This window comes from Condylura cristata, unplaced genomic scaffold, assembly GCF_000260355.1.
Source record: "Condylura cristata isolate star-nosed mole 26May11 unplaced genomic scaffold, ConCri1.0 scaffold00028, whole genome shotgun sequence".
NCBI lineage: Eukaryota > Metazoa > Chordata > Mammalia > Eulipotyphla > Talpidae > Condylura > Condylura cristata.
Genome location: NW_004567129.1, coordinates 17056765 through 17069701, shown reverse-complemented (window position 1 = coordinate 17069701; position 12937 = coordinate 17056765). Strand labels below are relative to the sequence as shown.

Here is a 12937-nt window from a genome sequence, read left to right as displayed (position 1 = left end):
AAAAAAAAAAAAATTGGAGCTTCTTATTCTTTAGCTAAATAGTTCCTTGGATAGCTGACTGACAGGTTTCATCGCTGTACATGTGCCACTATTTTTTCCAGAAGAAAAGAATTTCTTTGCAGCAAGCTATTATCATCTTTCATGGTTACTAAAGAGCCCTCTAATTGGTTTCCCTGCATCTACCTTGGTTCCTAAGTCTCCTGTCATACAGTAGTCACATGACCAGGTGAAACCTTGATCAGTGATGCCACTTTTACTTAAAGCCCTTTCCTGGTCCTTCTTTCGTGAAGAGCTAACATAATGTCCAACAAGGCTTGGACATTTTGTCTTGCTGCACGCTCCGTACACACTGTGTCTCTTGCTTTCTTGTTTCCCTTCTGTGCTTCAACTTCATTGATCTTGCTATTTTTCTGATACACCAGGCCAACCCCTGCTTCACAGTCTTTGCACTGCTATTTCTTGAGCTGTGTACTCTCCCACTAGATAGAAGCTTAGCTGAATCAAATCTTTGTTCTCATCGAAGCCTGCCTCCACTTCCTTATTTAAGGTTTTAACCCTGTTTAAAGTGGGGGAGGGGTGGAAGAATGGGTGAAAGTGGTTAAAAGTTACCACTTCCAGTTATAAGACACATATGTGCTGGGTAAGTAACATATAACAAACATGGTGCCTGTAGTTTTTGAATCTATTTGAAAATTCCTAAGACGGTAGATCTGAAAGGCTCTATCATAAGAAAAGAAATTGTAAGTACATGAGGTGATGAATATTAGCTTACTGTAATAATCACCTTGCAGTATACATAGATAAATCTATACTATATATGTACTAGTCTGTATGTATATTATCAATAGTTTAAGGTACACAACATAACTTGAAATATATACATATACATACATATAAGTCAGTCTTATATGTCAATTATTTCTCAGTAAAATGAATTCTTAAAATCCACCCCCAGCATTTTCAGTCTCTTCCCTTCTCTTTCATGTAGCCATACCCAGGCTAACTGTTTTTGATCTGTGTCCCCTCACTAGAAAGATCTACCAGAGTAGGAATTTTCATCTGTTTTGTTCTCTTATGTATCCCAAGAGAGCCTAGTGCCGCGATTGGCACAGGCTGGGCCCTTAATACATATATGTTGGATGAATGAATGAACTGTGTTATTTTTATGATCAGAGAAAGGAAAACAGACTTCCATGTCTGGCAAACCTACCCTGGATAGTGGAAGAAAGGGTTTCTCCATTTGAAGTTCTGACTCGTGTTTTCCCTTCCTTTAGGCTGTAGCCTAGGAGGAATGCTTGTGAACAATCTCTCATTGTGCTACCACAACAAACTCATCTTAGCCCCTATGGTTCGGGTAGGGACTCTGCCCATGCGGTTGCTGGCCCTGGACTATGGCGCGGACCTGGTGTACTGCGAGGTAAGGGGCTCCTCTCACAAGTGTGGCCTCTCCTGCTGTAGGTGGGGGTGGTCAGGAGTGGGAGCAGATGGGGGCTGCTTCTCAGGTGCTCTGAAAGCAGGAGGAGGCAGACAGGGCCCCATGAGTTCTGCCAAGGGCCTTGGGTATGACGGAGACATGGTGCCTGGAAGGGGTTGATAAATAAGTGTCCTGTCAGTTTACCTGCTGGCTCCTGTAGGAGTTTATACATACTCAGTCCATGAATGAATGAACTCAAGGTTAAGAAGAAAGGCCAGATTCAGAACAGGAAGCTGGTTGAAGTTGGCTTGGGAGCCATATGATACTGTAGCCGGAGATGGTGGGCCAGCTTCTTGCTGGCTAAGGTAGAGAATGTTCAGACCTAAAAGCATTTGCTAGCAAAAACAGAATGACTATTAGCTAGTGAGGGAGTGTGGGCAGTTGATCTTCATTGGGCATGTGTCATGTTATCTGGAGAGCTTCTCTCTAGACTCCATACTGATAGGCCTCTCACATCCCTACTGTTTAAGAAGTAGCTACCCAGTGCTTTTGATATTTCTGTCTCTAACAGCCACAGGTTGGGTAGGGGCTGTGGGTATCAAAGGACAAACCAAGGAATGCTGTGGTGAGGAAACTGTTCCTTGTCCCCCTGGCACCCCCACCAAGGGCCAAGGCAGGTAGGCCTGTAGGGGATGGGGTGAGTCCTGCTTGGCCTGGGCTGGTGGCTATGGCCTGGGCCACTGACTATTGGGCTTGGCACATTGTGGTGCCTGATGCCCCCTGGTGGATCCAGACTTGAACTGCAGGCTTGCATTAGCATAATGACTACCTGGGTGTAGGTGAGGTGACCTGTGTATAGGATTAGCTATAGTCATAACCCCACCCATCTCACAGCTGCCAGTGTGGAATCTAGGGCATTCCAGGCTTGCAGGAACCTCCTCCTACGCCCTGCAGAGATCCTCAGCTGGCGGTAAAGAAAAAATGAAGCAGCTCAGCAGAGTCAAGGGAGCAGTAGTCTGCGCACCCTACAGACATTTCCCAGAAATTCTTCAAACAAGGTTTTTTCTATTCCTTTTTATAAGAACAGTGGGACTCCAGTGATCCATACTTTGGGTATACCTGCCTGTTAAACTTGCACCTTTTAATATACAGGATCAAGGGAGAAGGCAGTGCTTTTTTTTTTTTAAAGATTTATTTTTTAATTTATGCATACAAGAACTGAGATGTAGGCCAGAGGTGTGTGCGGGGGTGGGGGGGGGTGAGAGAATTTGCCAGAGACAGAGTGGGGAGCAGAACAGGCAGATCTACTGACATATACTGCTGAGGGGAGCAGTGGGCGAGACAGGAGAGGTCTGCTGCGCCATGTGGGTCAGCTCCCTGGCTGGGGCTTGAACTCCTGCTGCAGTGACTATCAATAGCTTCATAGTGCTGCGTTTTCACAACCCTGTGCCATCAGGGAGGGCCCTATTTTTTTTTTTTAAGATTTATTTATTTATGCATACAAGAGCTGGGGTACAGGCCAGAGGTTGAGTGGTGAGAGGATTCACCAGGACAGAGTGGGGAGCAGGACAAGCAAATCTACTGAAATAGACTGTTGAGGCAAACAGCAGACGAGACAAGAGAGAGCTGCCAAGCAGTGGGGTCAGCGCCCTGGCCGGGATCAAACTCGTGCTGCGGGCAGCTTCATAGTGCTGTGCTTACCCCATTGTGCCATCAGGAAGAGCCCCAGGATCTCTGAATTTATTATGCTTGAAATTTGTTAAACTTCTTGGATGTGTAACTGAATTTTTTTTTTTACATCAAATTTGGGATATTTTCTACCAATATTTCTCCCAATGTTTTTTTAGTACTGTGCTTTAACCCACTGCACCACCAGGGAGGACCCAAATGTTTTTTTTAACCCTTTCTCTCCTTCCATTATTGATTTTGGTAGTAACTTTTTTTTTAGGGGTAAACTCAGATTCTCAATCTGAGTGTGTTTGTGTTTCTGAAAGCAAAGCATGTCCCAAAGGTGCCTTAACCAAACCAGAGCATAAAAGGTACCTGGATATGCTAATGCTGCGGGGCTCTCATATGGAGTGACCTTGCTGATAAACTGTTATGATCGGCACAGGCAGGAAGCAGGCCGAGTGAATGGAGAAAAACGAAGGTAGTGTGACACATTTTAGTTAACCGGAGCATCATCTATTACAGACAAGGAAGAGGAACTCCATACCCAATAAGGCATGATAATATTAAATGCTGTTCAAACACTGGATAATTGTATGGAGAAAGAGTAGCCTATAAATGATGTTAAATTTCAGGTAAGTTCAAAGCTAGTTTTAAAAAGAAGAAAAAGAACAAAGAAAGCTATTCTCAGTCATGTAATAGAGGTAGATTTAAGAACTATGGGCATTATTGTGACAAAATTGGGGTGATATCTATAAAAATAAAATGTCATGTGTGATCAAAGTTTACGATTTGGGGCCTCTCTGGTACTGCAGGGGTTAAAGTCTCAGTGCTGTCAAGCTATTGCCAGCCCCAGAGGCCTGAGGAGGCCTGAGTGTGACCGCAGCCAGGAGGTGACCCACAGGGTGCAGCAGACCTCTCCTGTCCCCACTCTGCCCATTCTGTCTTTGGTGATTCCTCTCCCACCCATACCTTTGGCCTATACCCCAGTTCTTACATATATATATGTAAGATAAGATACATATGTAATATATGTATATATATTCTTATATATATATACATATATTCTTATATATATACATATATTCTTATATATATAACTGTATGTAAATAAAAATAAATTTTTTTTTAAAAAAGGGTATAATTTGATATTGTCATTGGAACAATATTTGTGATAATCAAGACAGGAAAATTCCGTATTCATCATGACAAAAAATAGCGTGTATAGATGTAAAAGGCAACATGCTGTTGCAAGATCCATGAGAAACTTGATCACAAGGAAGAATAGTGTTTTCACTAATTAAGGTGGGTGGGGGGAAAGGTTTCATTCTATATCCTTAGAACTCAATGAATTAAGTAGCTAAGCAGTAGCCTTAGGGGGTGTGGGTGAGTTTAGATGAATTTCTCCACTTGAACAGTTGAACATCTGCCGCATGGCAGGCGTGGAGGAAGCTGTGCCGATGCTCAGTGAGTACTTGCAGATGCTGAAGCCAGTCACTGAGAGGTGAAAAAGGTAGTTCCTGCACCCCAAAGACTCTTGTTGTAATGGGGAGACAGGGAAGAAAACAAGACGTTTCAAGGTCCATGTTTGCATCAACTCCTCTTGGGTCTTCTAAGCCTCATTATTTGTGTGGCAACAAGACCTTCCTCGGGGAATTCATAGTGTGATGGTAAAGGTTACAGCAGGTAAAACTGGTAACTAGCACACATAGCGGTGACACGGTGAACTTGGCATGAGGTTGCGTAAATCCCACGGAGGATAAGTGGTTGCTGCCAGGCCTGGGGACCCAGCGAGGACTTGCCTTGCTTTACGTTGCTCCTGTCCCAGCTGGCACTCACCTGGCTGCTGAGCTGCTGTTTATAAGCACAGTCCACTCAGTCAGTGCTGCCCACTTGTCCATGTGCCTTCTTGCTGCCCCTAAAACTGGCGTCACTGGCTGCAGAGGCTGTGTGTGGAGTTCTGCCTACTCTTGCGATGCCACATGGTTCTTGAGACTTGTGTGCCAACCGTGTATCCATATCCAGCTTGCTTAGGGTGACCTGGGTGGCCTAGGTCACCAGACACTTGCTGACTTGAATGTGACGTGGAGAGAATAGCCACAGAAACTGTTGGGCGTGTGTGTACTCACCTGGATGATGGGATACTGGCGGAAGTCCCATGGGTACCCTAGCAGCCCTCTGACCCCGTTAGCCCTTGTGCCCACTTGCTAGTGGGTGTAACTTGCTGAGGACCATGTGTGGGGCTGACCTCCGTCCTTCAGGTTTTCCTTGATCTTTATGATGTCAGCTTTGAAGAAAGCCCCTTCCCTTGCTTTTTCGAGTCTGTTTGAATATCCTCAGAGCTGAGAAGCTCATGTGACCCACGTTGGATAGGGGTTTGCAGTTTTTCCTTCCTCACTGTGCCTCTAGTCACACGTCCCAGTTCTGTCCTTGGAGCGTTGTACTGTCTTCTCTATGTAGGGGTGAGGTGGGAGGATCTTTGGGGCAGAGAGCTGGGACTGAGACTGACAGGTGAGGAAAGGGTGCAGATGTCCCTGTCTTGCACCAGTATCTTCTCTCTGGCTACCTGAGTGGCTCACCCTTTCTAGGCCCCAAACGTCTCCCAGGCCCCTGGAAACAGCAGCTGATCGAAGGCAAGTAACTCAAGCCCCTGCTTACAATATCTGGGTGGAAAGGACAGCACTGCCTTTCCCAAAAACTGTGATTTATTGTTGGTAATAGCGTGACAGGTCCCCCTCAGGTGTGTGAGGGAGGTCGTCCTCTGGGCCCAGGGCCTAGCGCCCAGGACTAACAGTTGCCCTCTGATTCCTCCACAGGAGCTGATCGACCTCAAGATGCTTCAGTGCAGGAGAGTTGTCAATGGTGAGTGCAGCTCTGGTCCCAAGACTGGGTGTGTGCCCTTGTCTGGTGTGACTATCTTGTCAGGGTGCTCCTGGCTTGGCTGAGTACTTCTGTGGGTCCTGTCCTCCCTTGAACACAGTCACTGCTGTCCAGGGGTCTTGACAGAGAGCTGGACGTGAAGCAGACTCATTGGCCTAGAAATCACCAGGAGTCATGATACAGAAAGGACCCTAAAGGCACTGGAATCAGAATGGCATGAGCCCTGGTCCTGACTCGGTCATTTCCTGGCTGTGTAACCTTGAGCCATACAACCTCTCTGCCTCAGTTTCTTTATTAACTGAAAAGCATACTTGAATTATACGGGTGGGATGAAAATCAAGTAAGACAGGTAATGTCAATTCTTGTTTTTTTTCTAATAACATAGCTTGGGACAGAGCGCTTATTGATTTTTTTTTTAAGATTTATTTTTATTTATGCATACAAGAACTGGAGGGTAGGTTAGAGTTGCAGGGTGGTGAGAGGGTTCAAGGGTTCAACAGAGACAGAGTGGGGAGCAGAACAGGTGGATGTACCGAATACACTGCTGAGGGGAGCAGCGAGACAGGAGAGGTCTGCTGCGCCATGTGGGTCAGCTCCCTGGCTGGGGATCGAACTCAGACCTCAGTGGCAGGCGATACCTTCCTAGCACTGAGGCTTTTAACCCCTGTGCCACCAGTGAGGCCCCGTGGGGTGTCAGTTTTTGCCAGTGGAAGTGGTAGTGCCAAATTGTACTGTTGTTTATACTATCTTGATGAGGCTGATTCTACTTTTATTAGAGTTGCAGTATAGTTCTTGAAATGTGCACGTTTATAAAATCTGAATATAAGCTCACTAGAAGTTATGAGTCAAATTTTTTTAGATTTATATTTTCTTCGTGTTATGAAAAGTCAGTATTTCAGACCATAAAAACCTCATATGAAACTACCCATAACCCCGTACTTGAAGAAGCAATCCCACATGGAATGTGTGCATATTTTTACACATTTAGTAAAGTGTCATTATAAAAATATGACATGTTTATACACGCTCCCTCTACGCCCCATCATGGTCATGCTACCCATGTTTTTCTGCCACCTGCTGTTCCACTTGGACGTTTTTCCGTCAGTAACTACAGATGACGGCGTCGGAATGCATTACCAGCACTTTAGTGGGGATTTCCTGAGTCTTTTGTTGTTACAAAGATGTAGTATAAACACACCAGGTTTTTGTGGTTCTGCCAGTTGTGAGCCTCCTCTGCTGTTGGAGATCATTTTGATTACCTCTCCCAACATGCCATCGCATCCACCCCACTGCTTTTAACCGTCTAATCTTGTTCAGAGCTTTAAGTTAACGATAGTAACTTTTACTTATGGAAGTGTTTCCCACGCACACGTGGCCTGGTTTCTTAAAGTAAGCCCCCGAGGTGGACGTGTTCTCCCGTCTGCCATGTGGCTCTTTCATGTGAGGTGTTGCACCTAAGGGCGGCGCTGCTGCTTCTTGCACCTTCTTTCTTGTCTTCTTTATCTTCTGTAGTCGTGTTCTAGAGAGTTGCGGGAACACAGCTCGCCAAATACTGACCACTGCTTGAGTTCCTCTTTTCCCTTTCAGGTAATACACATACTGTGTTTTCTTGCAGGCACTAGGCTAGGTTGAAACTTGCTCCTTCATCGGGGGCCCTGTGTGTTTGTGTTTTCTCACAGAGGTGCTCAGCACTGTGGACTTCGTAGCCCCTGATGACCGTGTTGTCTTCCGCACCTGTGACAGAGAACAGAGCAGGGTCGTCTTCCAGATGGTACGAGATCCTGGGACCCGGCAGCCTCCTGAGGCCCAGCCACACCCTGGACTTCCCACGTCATGCTCTGTGTGGGGCCAGTTTTCAATGCCCGGGCGCCATCATACAGCGGGGACTTCCTGAAGACCCTTCTGCGTTTTTTAGAGATCTGCTTCTGAGTCATTACACTGTTGCCGTCAGTTTATGGAAATCAAGCGGTGGCCCTCTGTCCAATGTCTCCAGTCCCAGCTGTAACTTCTTTGATTATAGAAAACGCCTGTTCGGCGTGACTTACCTATTTGCAGTCCCTATTGTTGCTTATACAATTCATGACCTTGGCTTTTGTGGGGTCTGCATATTTCCCATTAAAAATGTAGGCTTCCTCCAGAGTCATTAGGTTGATGGTAAGGGTTGTAGTGATTCTAGAGCACTCTGCTCTTAGAACATTTCTTTGTGCTTTTTCCAGAAATAGCTCCTGCTTGGTATTTTAGTCAGTAAAAAATGGATAACAATAGGCAGACATATGATAAAGCAACTATAGCAAAGGGTTAATTATAGAATGGAAGTAGTGGTAGTAGTGGGTAGATGCGTGTGTACTTCATTTATTTTTTCAACTTTTTTCTGTGTTTGAAGTAATCACAGTGTTCATGGATCTCCGAGGCCCTTCATTTTCACTTACTGCCTCTGACAGTTGCTAGTCCAGTGGGCTGGCTGTTTAGGTGAAAGCTTGCCTGACTCACCTGTGACACATGTGTGCTTGCATGTCAGGGTGGTGGATGATAAAGCTTCTTATGTTCCCAGGGAACTTCAGACGCTGAGCGAGCTCTTGCTGTGGCCAGACTTGTGTAAGTGTCTCTTTGGGGACTGCCTTTGTTTCTCCTGTGGGCTGTGACGCCTCTCTGTTCTTGGTGACCAGCTCCTACCTCCTAGTCCACTCCCTTCTATTTCCAGGTTAAGAGTGTCTGGTTTCCTTCTGTTTGTGGAATCTGAGGGCTGACCTAGGACTCATGTACTCACTGTGCCCAGATCCCAGATCCCTCTGGGGGAGGGGTTGCTTTCAGTGTTTACTCATGAGGCCCCCTTTCCAAGAACTCTCATGACACTGAGCCCTGAGGTTTTGAATCTCATGAAGTATAAGTAACACTGATTGCTTCCTAAATTAACAAAGGTAGAGAGTACTGTGCCTAAAGAGATGGGCTTTGAAGTTAAACTGGCTTGGGTTGGAGTTTTAGCTTTGCTACTTGCTAACTCTGTGCTCTTAGATCAATTAACCTCTCTGAGAACTTAGTTCCCTGAAATTAACCTCACTGAAACTCATAGTACTGCCTGGCATTTCAGGAAAAGGTACATAAAGTAACGCATGTAAATGTGTTTGCAAGATGTGGCACTTAGTAAGTACTTAGCTATTGTTATTAGTGACTACAAGGGTGTCTGGGAACTCGGCAGGACTGCTGCTGATCTCTGGCTGTTAACTGTGTACACACCAGGGGATGAGGCAAGGGTCCTTTGTACATCTGATTGCCGTTTAGAGTAAGCTGTGCTGCCCAGCAAGCAAAGGCAGTCCTGTTATTTCTACCACAACTGGCACTTTGGGGGAAGACTCGTGCTCATGTCGCCGCTCTGCATGACAGATGGCTTTCAGTGCACCAGTGAGGACTGCAAGTGTGGGACCAAACTTAGGGTGGCCATGATTAAGTATTTGAATGATCTGATACACGTCCCAAATAGTGAAGTCCTCTCCAAGGAGCCCTTTACATGTGTGTGAGCATGTTACCACCTGCTTGAACTCTGTGGCGGGTGGGGGAGCCGCGCATTTTAGAGACAGGTTATTTTCAGCTTCTGCACCTGAGAGTTGGTGTGTTTCACAAGGCTAGGGCCCCGGGAAGAGCTCAGATGCATGCCTTCAACTCTGTTTTCTTCCCTCAAGTTGAATTTTTTATTATCCTTGGTCCTTCATGTTTTTCAGAGAAAATGATGTAGCTGGTATTGATGTCAACATGGGCTGTCCAAAAGAGTATTCCACCAAGGTAAGTGGATTATTTAAATAATGCTTACAAATATGGGATGCAGAATAAAGGAGACAAGTGAGATATGACAATTAAGAACAGGACCTCACTCTAAACTAGATCCTGCACTAAATGGGGCAGTACTTGAAAGGACAGTGTTACATCAGCTCGTCAATTGCAATAGGGTCCTTGGTGGATCGTCTAAAAATACTACTCCTGTGTAAACATATGAAGTTGATGATTCTTCTGTGGTTTTGTAAGAATATCCTTATTTTTAGAAAATATATACTGAAGTATATGGGGGAAAGAGCTATGACTATGTAGTTTTGGCTTCAATGATTCAGGGGAAATTATACACACACAATCAAACACACACATAAGCAGAGACATACACGCATATATTCACACACCGGTACACATAGATACAAACTCACAGAATACTTGTGCCCAAGCAATAAGACATATGTTTAAGTATTAAAAAAAAAAAGAGGCAGAAAAAGGCTTTGTCTTTTTATGAGTAAAACTGGGACATACATTTAAAAAAAAAAGAGGATACAACACGTGTTCCCACTGTCATATTGAAAGAGATCAGACCAGAGCACTCTGGTAACTTAGAGGAAGGAGCAGAAAGAGTCCTTAAACTCAGGATCTTATGTGGTCCTTGATGAGGTTTGGGACCCTGCAGGCACAGAGTGGCAAAAGCAGGGGACTGGGTGCCAACGTGAGGTGGGGACAGAGGACCTTGATTTAACCAGAAGGTTGAGGACTGGGCAACGAAGAGGAACAAAGGAACATAGGATTGGAAATGTTGGCTGGGCCCAGTTAGATGGAATTGGGCTTTAGATGTCTTAGTCTCTTTTGAGCAGAGAAGACATGATCAGAAACTAGTTTCCTTCCCTAGGGGAATCCAGATTATTACTTTCTTGTGTGTCCTTCCCAGTATATTCTATGACAAGAAATACTTGGAAATGCTAATCAGGGAACCAAATGTTTGGTGGTTTCAAGTGGAAAAAGGCTGAGGTGAGAACACAGATCTAGGAATGGAGTGCTCTGGTCCACAAGAGAGACTAGAGGTGGAGAGAGGAGAAAACGAAGTAAGGCAGGCTTGACTGGAAAACAGTTGGACTGTGGGTGGGGTACTAGGTTGGGGTTGAGGGAAAAAAGATCATTGGCTCCCGTCTGACTGGGGCTGCCTGAGCATGAGCATGTTGGGGCAGACAGCGAGGACAGCTGGGGGTCGGACAGGTGAGGCACCAAAAGATCTCCTGCGGCTGTTCTTGGGCACCTTCTCCCTTCCTGGTCACGGTCAGCAGTGTAGACATAGCCCACTGCCCAGAGTCAGCCCCTTACTCTCAGAAGCTGCACAGCCTGGGGCCTTTGCTTTCGGCTAGGGGAAGACTGCGGGAAAGGCCCGTTGGGTGCTTGAAAACCAGGGAGCCTGCAAACAGCGGCTTCAAGAAATATATGATGGTTTGAAACTGAGCTGAAAACATTGGACTCTTATTTTCTCTCATCATTCTTTTTGTGCTCCTGTGTTTTTAAAAAGTGGAGTTAAGGTTATTTGAATGATCTTGATACCATGTGGAGTGAAAAAAAGGAGAATTGTATATGGTGTGCCATCATTTATATGGGAGGGGTGGGGAGTGAGTATATGTGTCTGCTTTTCTCCTCAGAGGGTGTATTTGGACAAACACAAGAAACTAGTAACACTGGTTTCCCCTGGGAAGGAAAGTATGTTTTGATTTTGCATAGGGAATAAGTTTTCATTGCAGGAGGCCTACTGAAAACAGTTAACAACTGGCACCCCCCAGTCAGAACAGATGCCCACCTGTGTGGCACACCAGTGTGCCCTCAGCGCGTACTGCTCTTTCCTGGTGGTTCAAAAGTGAAACCATATTAAAAGTATACATGGAAAAGTTTCCCATTCCTCAGGCAGGGAGAGGTCTTACTCTTTCCCCTTTTGAACCTTTATAAATTTTAATGTGTTACCTATTCAAAAAAGCAAATAAGTTAAGCTAGGAAGGAAGGAAGGAAATACCATTCAGAAGGCCATTGTTATGGAAGGGGCAGCCAGGCTGGATTTTAGATCCTGTGATTCTATAAGGAAGGGCTGGATTGTACGTGAGCTGAAGGTCAGATGGAGCCAAGGTGAGTGGCCAGAGCTTCCTTGGAAGCCTGGAAGTTTACGTCTGTGGCCAAGGTAGACCAGAGCTAGGAGTTTCTCTGCCCTTCTCATCCTCTGAAATGCAGGTTCAGGCCAGCCACGGCTGTGGTCTTCTCTCTGATCTTAATCTGTCACATTTTAGCATGGAATTAAACTGGAATAACTGAATTGACCCTCTGAACACATGCTGTGAGCTTTCATTAGTGCACAGTCCCTACACTGACACTATATATTTATTGATTTTAGCTTAGCCCCTTTACCTCACTTTTAATGGTTTCCAATTTTTAAATATGCCTCCCTCTACTATTGAAGTAAGTCACAACATTTCCCAGAACTTGGATAACGTAGAAAAGTAAAACAAGAGCAGGAAAACCACCAGTAATCCCATCATCAAAAGACAACCACTGTTAATGTTAAGATCCATGTAGCTCCATGGGAGCTTTGACAGATCTATGTTGATCCATGGATTGTGCTAAGGGGACCACAGTGGTGACTTTGGGGTTCATCAGACTCTGATATCTGTTATTGTGAGCACAGATGCTGCTGCTTTCTTACTTGCTTGGGAGAAGTGCTGACTGCAAGTGGACCTTGGTCCCTTGGTGGTGAGGGCTACGTTGCCACACCTGGCAATGTGCCAGGTCTCCATATTGCTATTCTCTCCTCCAGCTATAATAAAATGCTCTATGTCCTTTTCCTTAGGGAGGAATGGGAGCTGCTCTGCTGTCAGACCCTGACAAGATTGAAAAGGTGAGTCTCACGTGAGGGAAAACAGAAATCCTCACACCTGCCTGTGAACTAGGGTTTCTTAGAATGCCTCCTCCACTATCACCACCTGATTGACTGGATCAGTCATGACATCTGGGGTCTGGACAGTTTTTAAAGGCTTCCCAATGATTTTGACATGCAGCCAGGTTTGGCAACCCCCAGAGCCAACTTAAGCCACCTTGGAGTTCCTTAAAAGCCTAGCTCAGGGCCCTCGCTGGTGGCGCAGTGGGTTAAAGCACAGCGCTGAGAAGCTAAAGCCACTTCAGCATGAGTTCGATTCCTGCCTGCCC

The 12937-nt window shown here is 45.5% G+C and overlaps 1 protein-coding gene across 2 annotated transcripts in view; it reads left to right on the top strand.

The window, feature by feature from the left end:
* The window catches only part of DUS2 (dihydrouridine synthase 2), a 30139-nt gene that overhangs the window by 2499 nt on the left and 14703 nt on the right, over positions 1-12937 (top strand). For both annotated transcript variants that reach the window (XM_012730786.1, XM_012730785.1), the window contains exons 2-7: positions 1275-1417; positions 5899-5944; positions 7642-7733; positions 8514-8557; positions 9679-9739; positions 12582-12629. In XM_012730786.1, the coding sequence (XP_012586240.1) occupies positions 1292-1417; positions 5899-5944; positions 7642-7733; positions 8514-8557; positions 9679-9739; positions 12582-12629 (417 nt within the window). In that variant the 5' untranslated portion in view covers positions 1275-1291. The remainder of the gene's footprint in view (positions 1-1274; positions 1418-5898; positions 5945-7641; positions 7734-8513; positions 8558-9678; positions 9740-12581; positions 12630-12937) is intronic.